The sequence below is a fragment of the Alosa sapidissima genome, chromosome 2, assembly GCF_018492685.1.
Source record: "Alosa sapidissima isolate fAloSap1 chromosome 2, fAloSap1.pri, whole genome shotgun sequence".
Lineage (NCBI taxonomy): Eukaryota > Metazoa > Chordata > Actinopteri > Clupeiformes > Clupeidae > Alosa > Alosa sapidissima.
The window spans coordinates 37,528,270-37,545,837 of record NC_055958.1 but is presented as its reverse complement, the minus strand read 5'-3'; the positions used below and the strand labels follow the sequence as shown (position 1 = coordinate 37,545,837).

At 40.2% G+C, this 17,568-nt stretch overlaps 3 protein-coding genes across 6 annotated transcripts in view; 2 read left to right on the top strand and 1 right to left on the bottom strand.

Annotated features, from left to right (window-relative positions):
* The window catches only part of LOC121690338 (zinc-binding protein A33-like), a 698,440-nt gene that overhangs the window by 395,679 nt on the left and 285,193 nt on the right, over positions 1 to 17,568 (top strand). The gene's annotated exons all lie outside the window — the stretch shown is intronic.
* Positions 1 to 17,568, top strand: part of LOC121690097 — a 790,202-nt gene that overhangs the window by 520,338 nt on the left and 252,296 nt on the right. The window lies entirely within an intron of this gene.
* On the bottom strand, positions 10,929 to 17,375 carry LOC121690275 (zinc-binding protein A33-like). The gene is made up of 6 exons (XM_042070771.1): positions 16,370 to 17,375; positions 15,745 to 15,840; positions 15,337 to 15,567; positions 12,775 to 12,797; positions 12,571 to 12,689; positions 10,929 to 12,434 (listed from the first exon to the last, which is right to left on the bottom strand). Exons 1-6 carry the CDS (start codon positions 16,793 to 16,795, stop codon positions 11,824 to 11,826), a joined length of 1,506 nt encoding a protein of 501 aa, XP_041926705.1. The 5' UTR covers positions 16,796 to 17,375; the 3' UTR covers positions 10,929 to 11,823.

The following is a 17,568-nucleotide window of genomic DNA, read 5'->3' as shown; positions in this document are numbered from 1 at the left end:
AAAGTTGTAATAACATTCACGCAGCTCCATGAGTCAAGGAAAGCGCGAATGAAGTAGCCACTTCTAAATGGGACCCACTACACAGTAGCTTAAGGTGTGTTGCTAAAGCAGCCATAATGAAATGAAGGCGTCATTGTTTGGATACTTCACACACACGTGCTTTTTAATTTCACAGACTACAACTACCAAGCTGGAATCAAAGCACATCGATTCCCCTCTCACACCCTACACGCACTTAAAACAAAATAAACAGGCGTCTCAGTCTCACGCATGTATAGGCAAAACTGTATCAGACCGGTGTAACGTTGGTAAATCTTCCATTGCACAGAATGATTTTGTAGCACGTGCAATAAATGACAGTCGAAAGATACAAACAGTGCTGCTATCAATTTGCTTGGTATAACCGCATTTATAGTTTTCTACAAATACAATCAATCAAATGGGCCCTCATCATCACTCAACCAACGCTAACGGTAACATTACCTAGGTCCTTATTGATATTACAAGATTAACGTACCTGCAGTAAAAACCAAGTATGTCCGATAAACATCCTCAGATTTATTTCAGCTTCAAGAAGAAATGGGAATTACACTTCATGTGAACATCGTCCTATCCTTATTAGATGTTCGCTGCGGTAAATTACAGTCCTTGTAGGAAGCGTCCATTGTTTTTCCAACCCACTTTTAACTTCCAACAAAATTACGTTTCACTGCAACGATGCGCCATCTAGTGGACAAACGACTACTTATCGCCAATACTGAAAATGCAGCCATGATGATGATGATGAATATTTATTTTGGCTTTCTTTTAATCCTACTGAATTTGTAATTATGTATCGGCCGTTCTAATACCGATAGTATGTGGGTGTTTGTGCATGTGTATATGTGTGCACCGCCATTTACAGGCCAATGAGTGTACAGTCACAGAGTGTACAGTTTTCTTTAGACCCCCCCCCATGGATGAAATTCTACGAAACTTGGCATACCCCCAGAGAATGCCAGGTCAATCATACACATAAAATTTGGTGCAGTTCTGAACATCTTAACTGAAGATGGGGGCGATTAAAGCAGAATAATATTGCATTTTCATTTTGTCCCGGGAATCATTGACGGAAATTTGGGCATGAAGAAAAGAAAAAAAAGAAAAAAGAAAAATAAAAAAAAATAAAAATCTGACTAAACCTATGCGGCGGTCATAATAATAATAATAATAATAATTAAAAATATTTTTTTTCTTTTTCGCATGCCCAAATTTCCGTCAATGATTCCCGGGACACTGAAAGACCGGGGTACACGAAACATGGTGGGCATGTAACCCCACATGGATAGCATGGAACCATCGTTTTTCGTTTTGATCTGTAGCCCCCCCGCTGGACTGGACCCCCCGAAAGGAGGGTAGGGCAGACACAGTTTTCTGTGAATATCTCGAAAACCGTAGGGTTTAGGAGGACCTTTTTTTTTTGTATGTTGATCTCAAGGGGCCATGTCAACCCATTCCATAACCACTCATTTCATGTATAGCGCCACCTAGTTAAATACAAAAAAGTAAAAATGAGGTGTTGTAATTGAAGGTATCTGTGACTTAACATAGTCAAAACTGCACGAAATTGGAAGTGTAGGATCATTATGACACCCTCTGTATGCACGCCAAGTTTTGTGGAATTCCGTTCATGGGGTGCCACACAATAAATTAATTTATGTTACTATACACCAACTGGCCTGTAGGTGGCCGGAGACAGTTTTCTGTGAATATCTCGAGAACCGTAGGGCCTAGGAGGTCCACCTTTTTTATGTATGTTGGTCTTAAGGGGGCATGTCAACCCATCCCATTACCACTTATTTCATGTATAGCCACCTAGTTAAAAATTAAAAAGCAAAAAATGAGGTGTTTTCATCACAATATCTCTGGCTGACAAGGTCAAAACTGCACAAAATTAAAAGTGTAGGATCATTATGACACCCTCCGAATGCATGCCAAGTTTTGTGTACTTTCGTTCATGGGGGGCCTTACAATAGAATAATTTATGTGTACATTTAGTGACGTACACCAACAAGGATTCCCGGGACACTGAAAGACCGGGGTACACAAAACTTGGTGGGCATGTACCCCCACATGGATAGCATGGAACCGTCATTTTTCGTTTTGATCTGTAGCCCCCCCCGCTGGACTGGACCCCCCGAAAGGAGGGTAGGGCAGACACAGTTCTCTGTGAATATCTTGAGAACTGTAGGGCCTAGGATGACCATTTTTTTTCCGTATGTTTGCCTCCAGGGGTCATGTTAACCCATTCCATGTGCACACATGTGCATAAACAGATACACACGCACACACGTACATTCACAGTAATCATACGTATGACACATACTCACACAGTAGACATATGTACGCATGCATGCACATGCACAAACACACATACGCAGGCAAACACACAAGCACGCACGCACACACACACACACACACCCACACACATAACATAAACATAACACAAACAATCAAGAATTTCTCAGAATTATGAACAGGCAAGATGGAGGTGGGGTTATATAAAATGAATTTTACATGTGAAATCTATGAACTAATCATGTTTTGGTACTTGTTGTCTAGCAGATACCAGTGAGAATTGAGTGTGGATAATGCAATTTAGTGAGACAGTTAGAATCATATAGGCCTTTCAGCGTGATTTCTTTTTGTGGAAAAAATGTGCTGGACTGAGCGGCGGTCATATTTTGTACCGCTCTGCGGTACATCTAGTTTTCCCAGTAATGACCGGCGTTCTATACATTATCCCGTACAGAACACACGGTCATACAAAGGTCTAACACAACATTAGATGATAATATATGTGCTACTATGGATTTATAACAACTTTGGGTGCTGAGATATCATGCAAAACATGAGTGCCTTGTCTCACACCCCACAGCACAATCTCTACTCTTTAACATAGACTGTAAAAAATAGCTCTTTAAAAACAGCCCCTACAACATTCTTGTGGGTGGCTTCGGGGGCAAGCCCCGAATCTTTTGTTTGTAGCCTACGTGTTTTCAATTTCCAACGATTCTAATTTCTAATTTAACTTCCCCTCGGTTTCTCTATAAATGTTACAAAATGTAGGCTACTATTACTGAGCAAAGCCCAATATACAGGTACAAATGTGGACCTTTACACAAAGTTGTTTATTGAAAGGACACGTGCATAACTCCAACAGTCACAATGTGTCAAGCAGAAAGGCAACTTTGAATCATACTTAGCATATTAAGGGAATTATATAGAAATCATCAGATGCACTCTTCAAACTCTTAATTAGTGCATTTGTGTACATGTGTGGGATAAATTTTATATGTCTCTCATTGAATGTTTAGTATACCTTACATACATGTAGTGAAATCTAATTGCCATCACCCTACTCTGACCCTTGTGTCTTTTGCAACTCCTAGGTTAGAATGTTTGGTTAACTTAAGCCTTGTGTCAGCGTATTTGGGTAACCCCAGGATGCGGGGTCATGAACATTTCTTATCTTTGTCAATACACCAGATGGTTAAGTGGGGTTGTAAACATTTCGTATCTCTGTTAAAATATTAGAAGGTTAAGTGATTTAATGGAGGGCGACAACTTGTGATTTTCCATGGGTGTGGGATAAGGTATAAGTGTTGGCTTCACCCACAGATGTGTGGGCTTGTTACTTTGACATTTCATGTGGGTAACATGCTCCCGGCGTCGTGAATAAAGCTGCAGTCTCACACCAGTTGTCTTGGATTAATTTTGACCACACATGTAGGATTACAAGTAGTCAGCAAGAAATAAACAAAACCAGTGAGAAAGACAGTAATACAACACAGTAATACAATACATTCATATACAGGAATGAAGTTCACCCTCCTCCTCCACTCATGTGAAAGTGAAGAAATTGGCCAATATCATTTGTACATCACAAATTATGTACACAAATTAGGTACAATGTTTAAAACATTACACTTCATTTCACAATTAACATATTGTTTAGTGTAAAATAAGTTGCACAACACAAACTCTCTGGGCCTCAGATGGCCATAACCTCATTGTCACAAATATATTCATACAATTCATACAATTGTTATTGATACATACAACGCTTAGTCCAAATCTACTCTGCCATGGCACATGTGATCACACAGTAATACATGAAAGTATTGCTGTCCACTACTATGTGTAGTCAGAAATAAAGCACATGTGCATGTCTGTCTTTGGCCCAAATCCGATTTAGGAGCAAAACAGAGGTACTGTAACATGTTCAGTTCACTTAATGCAAAGGCTTTTGGACAGTATAGGGAAAAAACAGGACAATAGCAATAATAAACAATAATGTGAATGCAATATCAATGGGCAATAAATGGAAATCAACAAATACTACAACATACAAACAATGACTCTGAGGAGCCTAATAAGTGCACGGTGAACAAATATGTATTTACACCCCTCTTTAAAGATGCAAAAACACAGAAAGCAGACAACGACTGTTTTTATAACACATGTATTAAAGGTCTCATCTCATCGTTTTTTCATTAATTTTGCAGTGGTCTGTAGTGTTGATGAATGCCCTGTGAGCCGGTTTTGGTGAAAAAAATGCTGTCCTGCGTCTGTTTCATGCTGTTCTAGTTTGGTGGGGAAGGTGGGCGGGGAGGAATGACTGGATTTCGCCTCTAGTCATGAATATTAATGACATGCTAATGAATTCACCTCTGATTGGCTAACAGTACTGTGACGCTCCCTCCAGTGCGTCCTCATCCGATTCTGCCTGTGCTATGCTCCATATTCAACTTTACAGTGCTAAAACCTGGCTAAAACTCGAGTCAAAACTGTTGCACAAAATGTCTTCGGAGATACAACTTCATGTGTTTGATCCTAGTGTTCGAGTAGGAAGAAGAACCGCTTCCTGATCGTTTGTCGGTGAACGTTGGTTTAATAGAATGGTAACAATTGCCTGTCAGCTTAAAATTTCTCCTAAAAGAGGTAAACGTTTGTGACAATCGTCATCTTGCTTTCAAGTAATAAACAGTTGGAAACGTTTTAAAATAAAGACCTATTTCTTTACACAGTCAAAAGTCTTTGCAATCTTCCTAGTAGATATTTTACTTCACAACACAGGTTATAAGCACCCTAAATGCAGTTCAGCCACTGACCTAGCCTGCTAATGCTATCGGAATAGCTAGATAGTTATGGTTTGAATTCCATGATACTATCATTGAAAGACCACTTGGTCATAGCCCAATATATATATAGATCTAAATGCAAACACGCCTACCTAGCTATATTTTGCTGGAATTGTACCAGAATGCCTACAGAAGCAGAGAATGTGTGCTGCAAGACTTCTCCGGTAATGAGAACTATGATAGCCTGACATTGGCAGAGGTTAGCCTACTCAAGTTGTTTTCTGTCACGTATGACAGAAAAAGTAGCCTACTATAGGAATCTTATAGTATTTTGGGACTAAATATTACAGTAATCTTATAGCAATACTATAGTATTTGGACATACTATAGGTACTATAAGACTACTATAGAAAAACTATAGCGGTTACAGGATATTATAGTTATTAGTAGTACTTCTAAAGTATGTCCCAATTATTCCTATAAGATTACTATAATATTTTGCCCCAAATACTATAAGATTCCTATACTACTTTTTCGTAAGGGGATTGCTCATGTGGTTAGAAAAATGGGCAACACCAGTACCCCTGTTGTCTGTATGACCCTGTACCCAGGATTAGAACCAGTCTGCCTTAGCATAATGTACTCCCTTCAAAATGCACTAAACATTCAACTATGACGACTATGGCCCTCTGTGAGACAGAAGATATGAAAGGTAAGATAAACCTTTAGCTTAAAAGGGACAAAAACTGATGAAACTTCTAAAACAAATATACAAAACAGGTCAATTTTCTATAAACAACTTTATTATATTTACATACAGCAGTGGTACTCAAAGTGTGGTCCACAAGCTATCTCAAGTGTTCCACAAGTAGATGTGGTAAAATATAATAGATGAGTTGTTTGCAATATTGAACCAACTTGTATGCAAATCCAAACAGTTCTGCAACACTGATGTAACCTATGCCAGTTTAAATCATATGAATCCTCTGACACCATAAGCAAGGTGCAAAGACAATAAGCAAGGTTCAGTAAGAAGGCTTATTGTGTAATATACTGTCGAAGTAGGTCTACTGTTTTTTTTTGCTAGGTGGTCCGTGAAACACTGACAAATAGTAATATTGCAGTCTATTAAAATAATGCAAACACAAAACAAGAACATCCAAACTATGCACAGAATTAACAATGTCCTCTTTTTGCCAGACGATGCAGACATCTGGCCTACAGATCCTTTGTAAGATGGTGCTGGGATTATTTAGGGAAAAGTTTGTCTGAGTTGTTGTTTCGGCTTGTATTGTCCTGGGGATCCGAAGGGACAACACACAAAACACATTCGTTGGCTGTGATGATTTTATTACATTGCTCTTTAATTGCGCTGGGCCATAGGTGGAGCCATCAGGTGTTATTGTGGAGATGTCGCTTTCATCCTCCTCCTCCTCTTGATCAACCTGAGGTCTTCTAGCTGGCCTTGGATGAACAGGCTTGATGGCAGTAGAGGTAGCAGGCCCCCATGCCCATGGTGTATCTGAAGTGCTTGTATCAATACTCATACTTTTCATGAAGTATTCTGTTTGGGTACCTAAAGTAAATAAATGTGTATTACTGTCAAGTTACAAGATACTAATAGTACACAGGACATTCACTATCTCACAAAACTGTACTGGCACAATGGAAACAAAAATATTTTAGTGACTGTGGTAAGGTGTATGATGTACTAAGTAGCATACCCACAAGAAGACATTCGGTAATATCAATTCTATCTGTTATGCAATTCATGGGTTTCATCAGGTCCATTTACACAGGTGCATTAATCAAGCATCATGCAGTCTGCATTCATAATCGAGGTGCTTGATTTTATACACCTGTGGAAAGTGACCTGAAGAAACCCATGAATTGACTTTCCAAAACTTTGACGAGCACATAAGAACCTGTATTAGCCTACTAGAAAAAGACTTCTAGAAACTAACTAGCACAACAATAAAAGATCACAAACCTTTGCTTCTAACGTAATGACCTAATGTAGGCTAGAAAGCTGTGTAGCCTGACATGAGGATGTGCTCTGGAAGACATACAAAACACTAAGTAAACAGCAAGTAATCAAACAAAACATCATTGTATGTCAATGTAATAATGGCAAGAAGACATAAATTAGACTGAAGTGTATATACCTGAGCTCTAGTGATAGCAACTTAGCCTAATAGTGCAGGGGTATTGTGTTTTTGATTTTCCCTGTTTAGACTAGAACAATACCCGTACTTAGTTGAGCATAAAATATTGTTGCTAATATTATTATTTGTGGTTTAACGCTTAGGTTAGAAGATTATAGGTTCAACAAGCTAAATCTCTGGGTAGTGTGGTCAGTTTCTTTATGAGTGTAGCTACACCAGGCACGTAACTGAAGCATTCCATTCGCGTTATGTACTGCAACAATTAGCTTCCAATAGGCCTAATCAATGGAAGTAGCTACACCTGGCGTGTTAGTGGCCTGTAGGCTACGTTCGGGAAAATAGACCATTCCTCTAATGGATTTTACCAGAGCCCTTCCTATTAGGCATTCTCTGATTTTACACGTCGCGAACAGAACACTTCAGTTACGTGCCTGGTGTAACTTCCTGTAATATAGGCTAGCCTAAGCCTAGCTTGTACCCTTTTCATGCATGCTAACGTGAAGAATATGAACATGCTATTTTGTAACAGACGTTAGGTGGAAAAGTTTGTTTGTACTTACAGCCTGTGAGCTGGTGGTCGATCGTCATGACGGTACAGAACCAGGTTTTCAGAACATCGATGCAAAACCACTTTCTAAGGCAGTGAGTGTTGTCGAAATGATTGGAACACAGAACTAATGTTGCACTACTTCGGTGGTGGTGTTCCAACGATAAATCCAAACCATTTCTTCCTCAACTCATGTTTCTAAGGCAAGACATGCAACATTGATGTGTTATTGCCAGAAATAAAACAGGCACGATTTTTTTTCTGCCATGTTGGCAACTTGCTGTTAGCTCCTACTAGCTGCAGAGAGACAATCCCCTAGCAGCAAAATCTTCCAGTCTTCCTGTAGGCGGTCACAAGCCAAGGTGGGCGAGGCCATGAATAGTCAGTTTCCCTTCGGCGTCATTGGGAAGGGCTCTTTCTGATTCGCTTGTTTTTCCGTGTATTTTCTTTCATTGGCTAATGCGGGCAATGGGGGTAGAAGATAATTTTCACGTGCAGCATGCATATGCAACTTGGAGTGAGCTATAGTATTTCGAAAGTAACAAATATTAAACGGTTTCTCAGTGAATGTGACCTTTAAGCAATCAACATTTCCAGATGTACTGTTTTGTTCTTTTAACTTTAGTAGTAGTTGTGCACAGGTTGTAACATAATGATAAATACATGCTGTCACATTGTGAATATATATGCAACAATTAGCACGAATGTAGTTTATAATGAAGAACCATTTGGTGACATAACATAGCAAGGTTATACTGTACAGGAGTGTCTATGTGAGTATTCAGCACTTCTAAGAAGTTGTTAAAAGCCGCCACACTGTGGGCCAGATGTACTAACGCTTTTGCGCCCACTTCAGGCGTATTTGTTTCGCAACATGCGTGTAAAATCATTGCGAGGTATGTACAAACAGGCCGCAATGATGTTTAAGCACAAACTGCAAATTGCACATTGCATTTTTCATGTCATTAATATGCATTCATGGGAGGATCCAAGGGAAGGTGGGAGTTTAGTGTAAAGAAATGGGAGGGGAAGCATAAAGAGTGCCTAATTATGTATTTTGTGGTATGTACAAAGACTGCTTGTGAAAGCGCACTAAATACTTCCGCCTTGTATCTCTATTTAGAGCACCAGTTTTGTAAGTATTTGTACTATCAAAAGCAACCTTAACTTTTGTTGGCCTTTCGAATGTCTTACTTTCACTTTCTCGTCATTCACTTAAACTTTCCTCATTTGACCAATATTCCATAGCCTACGTGCACAGGTAGGCCTATTTTTAGTAGAACTACTGATCTTCATTATCTCCCTGTTTGTTGACATCATGTATGGTATTATTTCATGATCGCTAAACGTTTGATTCTTTTTAATGTTGTCATCAGTGAACTTCATACAAAACTGCGCTTGTATGTAGGCTCTGCCGTTCAGTCGTGGACGTTTGTATTGCGATAATGGGCGGAGTAAGGTAGAGAAAGGCGCTGTTTACACAATGGATTGAAAGTTTCATAAATACAATGGAAACTTGGGTCTGACAGTGTTCGCAATCTGCGGTTTGGATAAAAGCAGCTTATCCGCTTTGCTTGTGGAGCCTTTTGGGCACAATTAAAAAATTAGCATTTGGAAGATCTAAGGTTCTTTTGTGGTTGAAATATATGCAGGTATTATGCAATTTAGAGCTTTGTAAGTCATTAACAGAACCTTAAACTTCTATAGGAAACAGGGAGTCTGTGCAGTTCAGCTAAAACAGGGCTGATGTGTTCCCTCTTCTTGGTCTTGGTTCCCTCTCCACGCAATAGGATAGCGCTACAACTCATGAGTCCCATGCGTTTTCCCACCAGTGGAGCTAGTTGGCTAGTTCAAACTTTTGCCAATTTAAAAAAAGCTTAACTCATGTCACGCTGTTCAACAGCAACATCTACCTTCCTTGTTTTCAAGTAGCAGGGAATTCACACCGAACCGTTTCAACTTTGCCATCAATCATTATGTTAAGCCCACCTAATGACTCTATACACAATGTGATTGGCCTTATCGAAGTTTAATTTTTCCAGCTCGCAAGCCAACAGAGAGTTGCTAGACTAGCCCGGGCAGCAAATTAAATTTGCTTTTCTAGGCTATGGTCTTAGTTAATAGTCTAGCAGCAGAGTGCTGTTTCTTTATATGCTTTTTTGAAAGACCAGTTAAAGTACTACTAGTGATAAAGGCATAGATTAATGTCTCTGCATCTTGTTTTGTTAAAAAAAGACTGCACTTTCCCAATGTTTCTCAGGGCTTGAAGCTTAACTTTGTATCTACGATGCACCAAGGCTTGTTACTTTGACTTGGTGTGCCAGGTTCCCAAGATTAATAAGAACGGTGTCTCATTTTGATTTTGGTCCAACCAAAAGTATCTCTGTTTTATTGTCATTTAGCTTTAGCTTTAAAAAGATGTTTGGAAACAGTTTTAGAGAGTTTCCATTTCGGAAGGCAGTGAATTAAAACGTTATGATCAATGGTGCCGAATGCTGCACTCAAATCTAGAAGAATAATGATTGAAACTTCATTAAAGTCAGTAGCAAGTCTGAGATCATTTAGGCTACTATTTTTACTAAGGCTGTTTTTGTGTTGTGATTTGGTTTCTTTGAGGAAGGTATTAAGTTGATTACAAACAACTTTTCAAGTACTTTGCTCAGGATATGAAAGTTTGATATAAGCATGTAATTACTCAGGGTAGTTTGGTCAAGATTTGACTTTCTAAGTGTTCTGCTCTCACTGTGTTGTACTTCCTCAGTGTTAACATAGATTAAACAGGCAGCCAAACTCCTTTTCAAGAGCCAGGAAACTGAGCGTGCTTGCTCCTTTTATTGACTTCGTTTGCAGCATAAAGTCAATTTGACAACATTGACTTGGAGTGACACTACAAAAAAGAAGAGAAAAACGGAAAATACACTTAGTATGCTATATATAGCAACAGTAGCATAGTATGACGTTATTGACGCTTAGCCTACAAGTTAACATGCTAACGCGATCATAATCACACACACGCAGGTAATCTAATAATCAAAATTCCTCGAAAGCATTCATACAAAAACTCTAAACATGAACAAAACTCATAGCACTTACAGTCATTGCTTTCTGAAGGCTCAATCCAACGGATTAAAAGAGATTTTACACACGAGGTAAAATAGTAGCAACCATGCATTTGTTTACGTTCTTATTCTTCCTGCTTTCTTACCACTTCCTTCTAACGTTCCGATCTACCCAATAGCAATCAGTGTCAGAACAAAAGCCCCACAATAGCAACAATACAACTACATAAATGACCTTAACATAGAAAAATACAACATGTCTTTTTAGCACACACAACTTATTTGGGCAGAACACTAAGTATAGAGGTAAAGGGGAAAGAGTTCAAGGGCTCAATACATTGAGCAAAACATTACCAGAGTAACCGGTCATCCCATTTATATGTAGGCATTTAACATTATCTACAAGTGGTTGTAAGCATGGTCGTAAGGTAGTGTGTTATTGCTGAGCTGATTTTGAGAAACTGCCTCAACTGAACTTTGCTGCAGGCTATGCACCAGACTGCCTCCTGGTGGTTGCCATAGTTCCTGACTAGCTAAACAAACAAATAAATACATGTAGGCTAAATGGTTTAAATGGCAGAGTTGCATTTGCAAAACTTATAGCAAGCTATGTAGTTGACAAACAGTCTTTTTCAGTTAAACTTCTCTGGGTGTCTGTACTGCATTGCTACCTGGCTCCCAAATACACATTTAGCCTATCATTATGGAAGACAAAAGCGGTCTCATCATTAAGCCAGGTAATTTTAAAATATATAATATATAATTAAAATATAATTTACCAAATGGTCACCCTGACCAAAACACACTTCTGAAACTCTAAGAAAGGCAAAATATAAAAATAGTTATTTATTTCTAACTGCTTAATTGGAACATGGCCTGAGTGGGAATGACAATGTGCTTGTTTATCATGTTGTTTTGTACCTAACACATTAACGAGTTTCGTGTGTTAAAGAGAAATGCCTTTCTTTCAGTTTGTGTTTGTGTGTACGTCTCTCTTTCAGTTTGTGCTGCTGCTCTGTTATCAAAGATGTCTTCACTGGTAAGATCTTCAACGGAACGAGCCCCGTGTTGAAGTACGGAAACACTCGCTCAGTGAAAACGTGTCTGAGAGTGTGTAGATTGACGTTACTATCAGGGTCAGAGAAGGTGACTTTCCCTCTGTCCCAGTCTAGCTGCACTCTGACCCTCTGAGGGTCATGGGTCACGGTGAGTAGAGTGGAGGGCTGTGGTGTGGAGCCTGCGGAGTAGGTGTCCCCCATGTGACCCATGTACCAGACCCCAGGCCTGGCGTGGACGTCCCCTGTCCTCTGGGCGGACGCGGTCAGCAGGCCCAGGAGCCAGTCCCCATTCTGGGGCACCTGGACATCCCAGCAGTGGGTGCCGGAGCTGTAGCCCTCGGAGCCCAGGACACTGGGGTCCACATTCACTCTGTCCGGGGTGTCGGGAAGCTGCTGTCTCTCCTGGCTGACCCGAGCACAGGTCAGATCCTCGGACAGGATGAGATTTGGGTGTGCAGTGTTGGGATCAAGAGTTACAGGAGCTGCAGAGAGAAATGGACACTAGGTTTGAAACAGGATTGTTAGAAATGTTCACCCGTACTTGTTAGGCCTCCCTTTGTGTGTGTGTGTGTGTGTGTGAGTGAGAGAGAGAGAGAGAGAGAGAAAATCAATACTTACTGTATTGAACAATCTCCTGCATCTTCTCCCAGACTCTGAACTTCAGGTTGCCCAGGTGCTTTGCCACATTGATCAGAGCTCCTGAAACCCTCTCTGGATCCTGCAGTGTGCACTGGGCTCTGGAATAACATTCAGGAGTCAGTGCTGCTGTGGCTTTGGGTTCAGAACCACAGAGAAGAGAGAGACAGGAGGCAGATCACTCACCTTTCCACTGTGCTCTTATAGTTCTGGAGACAGACAGAAAAAGACAAACATGAAACAGTTTAAAAACATATTTTTTAATGATATATTGGATTTTCTTTGGAACACACACATGACCTATACATGTGTATACACATACACACACAGACACACAGACACACAGACACATACAGTATAGGTATACATACAGCAAACAGTTATAGTGTGCACATCCCACCTTCTGGCAGGTGCAGGACAAAAGAAAACTATACTTAATTGAAAAAATACAATGTCCGCAACACTGCTTTGCCTGAAGAAGACCCAGCAGGGTCGAAACGTTGCATTAAATAATTGGGAGTCAAAAGCAGTGTTGCGGACATTATATTTTTTATATTTTATTTATTTATTTATTTATTTATTTTTATATTTTCCAACTGATACATCCATGTGTAAGAGAAAGGAAAAGAGAAGAAACAAAACTTTTGAACAAAACTGAAACAAGAAAAGAAACAAAACTGCTTTTTACTTGAAACAATACAATAGCATGGATCAAGTATTCGGTACACTTCTTGGTAGATGATTCTCAAGGTATTCAGTAAATTGTCCTCATAGTTTGTAAAAGCTCTGGATTTTCGCCTTGTTGGCATATGTTAGTTGTTCCATGGCTAGACAGTTGGAAATAATCCTACTGAAGGTGCCTCCATGCTCGTTCATGTAGCATTAATACAGTGTTTAGCCTGTAGTGATCATACAGTGATCATCTTTTTATGAGCACCTGACAATCTTATCTCAAGTGGAAAAGACCAAGGATGAAAAGCAGTGTCACAGTGGTAATGTCAGACAATGTTTGTACAACCTTTTCCACAGTTTTTTTTTTAGACTAAGTGGGTGATTCCAGTTTTGCGGTGGCATTCCATATCCCCATGATTTACATTCTCTTATTTGTTTTTCTAAAATGAAACAAATATTTCCAACCAATTGATTTTAATATATTTAAGGCGTTTATCGTAAAACCACCAATTACTAACCCTTTTGTTTGAAAATTCTAAAACAACAATGTTTTTAAATACATCAAAATAACATTTGATATAAGAACCTTACATTGTTCAGTAGCCATGGGTGTGTAGATTTGAACAAAATTTTGTTTGCTTCTTACCAGGGCGTTTACTGCCTGAAATATCCAATTTTGTTTACCACACTCGGAGTTTAGTGCTGGGCTGGTGGGTGCCTATTTCCAACCTTTCTCAAGGCACATCAACGGTTAGACCGAGAATTCTTGTCGCAAATCAAAATTCCACTGGAGCTCCAAGCATGGGCGGATTATGAACTTTCGGGCCCCTGGGCCCAGATGTATTAAGGGTCCCCTTACTTATTGTTGTATATATGTGGGGGGGTTTGGGGGTCCTCCCCCAGAAATGTTTTAATTTGTTTGATGTGCTTTCCTGTATTCTGGTGCATTTTGTGGATGGCCAATACTAAATTCAATCAGATTCATAGCCTACATCCTGATTTGTTGATATTGAGGCAATGATTCCATGCAAAGGCTTGGGCTTCAGGGCCCCCTGACCCCTTGGGCCCCTGGGCCTGGGCCCGGTAGGCCCGTGCAGTAATCCATCCCTGGCTCCAAGTGGATTTACACACAGCCTTACAACACTGTTTACAGCTCTTCAAGTCACGGTAAAATGTAATTTTTGGTACATAGCTAATATACACTTATTGTGTGGGTGCTTCCGTTTCTTTAGGAATCCGCCGTCTTGGTTTGTATAGAAATGAATATTAAGTGACACGTTCACGTAAGTGGTTGGAAAGACGGGACGGTTGGTAATAGGTGCCGTTTCTAAACTATTGCTTCAACATAGATAAAAGACATTTAAAATATTTAGGTATATTTTAGACACCTTTGTTTTGGTGTAAACATTCAATGTCAGCATGTCCCGAATGTAATTTAGTCAACTTCCTCAATAACTATAAAGCATAAAATTATAAAAACTTAAAATATCAAAATATATTATAAAAATGTTGTTAATTAAAATATGTTTTAAATCATGTTAGAAAGTTATACATATCCTTTTCATATGTACAGGGTGAGGTAGCTAAATGTTGCTAACTTCTGGAGCTACAGCTAACTAAAAAAAAAATGCCACCCTATTGGTGCATTCCCAATGTCACTAGTGCACTATCATGTTAAAAAGTATCAGAAGTTATGAGTCCAAAAAAAAATAGCACCCAAGTGCTTTAAAAAATAAATAAATAAATACAAAGAAGATAAAAACAGAAAATAACAACTTGAAAGATTTTATGACCAAACAACGAGGGCCCCTGTGTTCCACTTTTCATCCGATATTTGCACACTAAGAGAAGCACGAGCTGGTCTTGGACAAACCAGTTGGGATACATTTCATTGCTGTCACATGGCTGTTAACACTCTGTCTGGTATCTCAATCACTTCACGCACACACACACACAGGTACACTGATAACACAGATACACAGATAACACAAAGTATGCCCTGCTCCTCCTATTGTCACTTTCTATAATTTGCAGCTGGTATTTCCGTCAGTAAAAATAGCAGAGGGGCCATCTTACCTGCAGAAAGAGAATGTCGTTAGTCTTCAGCTCCTCCTCTATGGTGGTGATTTTATATGAAATGGATAAGATCTCAGTGCCCATCTTCTCAATCTTCTCCTTCATCATCTGACTCTTCTGCTCCTCTTCCTCCCTCAGTGCAGCTATCCTGGCTCCCTCTTCATCTCGTAGAAACTGGTGAAGCTTCTCAAACTCCTCCTTGATCTGTGTCTCTGTATTTTCCAGCTGTACCTGCAGAATAACATTGAAACAACGTCTGGTTGTAGATATGGGGTCCTAGTTTAAATGCTGTCTGGTTTTAGATATGGGGCCGTAGTTTAAATGCCAAAGGTGTGTGGGGTGGAGGATGTTCAGGTGTGGTGTGGTGGTGTGTGGTGTGGATGATTGACAGGTGTGGTGAACACTAACTTTAATGTGCTGAGCCGTTTGGTCCAGGGTCAGTTTAACATCCTCCCAGGTCTTCAGCTTCTTCCTTATGGGCTCCAGTTTGAGTCTGACTGCATCCTGAAGCACACAGTTTTACATCAGATATCAAACCTTCACTTCTACTCAGGGCTGATAACGTGTGTTTGTGTATGTGTGTGTGTGTGTGTATATTTGTGTGTGTGTGTGCGAACGTGCGTCTGTGTGTGTGTGTGTCAGAGATATAGAGGTGCAGTGTCTAATCCATATCAGTGTAAAGCCGCAACATGCTGCCATTACTAATGCAAATTATTCAGTGTAAACATCCAAATAACATGATCAAGTGCAACCCTGTCATAACATAAATAACAACATACTGGACATTGTTACATCACTAAACTTGTGTTTTTCTGTATTAAGCGGACATCAAAATACTACATTGTGTGTGTGAGAGTGTGTGTGTGTGAGAGAGAGATTTTAAATTAAATTGTTAGTGCTTGACTATGGGCCTGTCTGTTTGTGTGCTTTCATTAAAATTTTACTTTTGCTTGCATTTCAATGGATTTGTTTTCCAAAACATAATTTGATTGTTCATTTTCTGTCCCATCTTTGGATTAGGGCCCAGTCTTACCTTAAGCTGCTGTGCCGCCTCATCGATGGGAATGACGATGTGATGTGTGTGTTTGCTAGAGTCTCGACACACCACACATACTGGCTGCTTATCGTCCAGACAGAAGAGCTTGAATTTCTCGCCGTGCAGACTGCAGAGCACCTCAGAGCCTGACCCCAACGCAGAATCTTGGTTCTTCTCCTCCAAGAACGTCTCACACAGGTTCCTGAGCGCAAGGTTGATTAGGTACTTCTTGGAACAGCGGCTCCGACACATGGGGCACTCCGGTTCTGACTTTGTCTCCCAGAACTTCTCCAGGCAGGTCTTGCAGACGCTGTGGCTGCAGGCTAGAAGGACAGGCTCCTGGAAGACCTCACAGCACACAGGACAGCAGAGGTCATCCTCCAAGAACGACTTGGACACCTTCATGGGAGCAGATTCAGCCATGCTGCTCTAACCACCTTCTGAACCAGCAACAGTGCTAAAAAACTCTGAAACGCCTGTAGTAGCCCTGAGAGATAGCTAGCTGAATCAGCAGCAGCAATGCTAAACCACTCTGAAACTCCTGTAGTAGTCTTGAAAGATAGCTAGCTGAATGACCAGCAGCAATGCTAAACCACTCTGAAACTCCTGTAGTAGCCCTGAGAGATAGCTAGCTGAATCAGCAGCAGCAATGCTAAACCACTCTGAAACTCCTGTAGTAGTCTTGAAAGATAGCTAGCTGAATCAGCAGCAGCAATGCTAAACCACTCTGAAACTCCTGTAGTAGTCTTGAAAGATAGCTAGCTGAATGACCAGCAGCAATGCTAAACCACTCTGAAAGACTGACGTAGAAGTCCTAAGAGATGGCTAGCTGTCATGCCAAATGTCCCAATGCAATTGCAAAAAAACTAAAGTAACAACTAACACTCTAGCTGATCAACCACGGAAACTAAATCAAAACTACTCTTTCTCTCTCTCCCTCTCTCTCTGCAGTATCAGCACAGAGTTCAGAAAGGCAGTCAGTGTGTTCGGAGTGTGTTGGTAGTGGAAGGACGAGTTTGTTGTCAAACTCAGCCACACCTCATTCTTCAACCATGCGAGGAAGGGAGACAGAGGAGCCTGATTGACTGAATTCTCATAAGATACAGAACATTCTTTGTTGCTGAACCGGTTGGTTCGGGTTTCCCAGCACTGAAGTCAGTCAGTGTCAAACCAACGCCAAAGGGCATGGGTCAGAT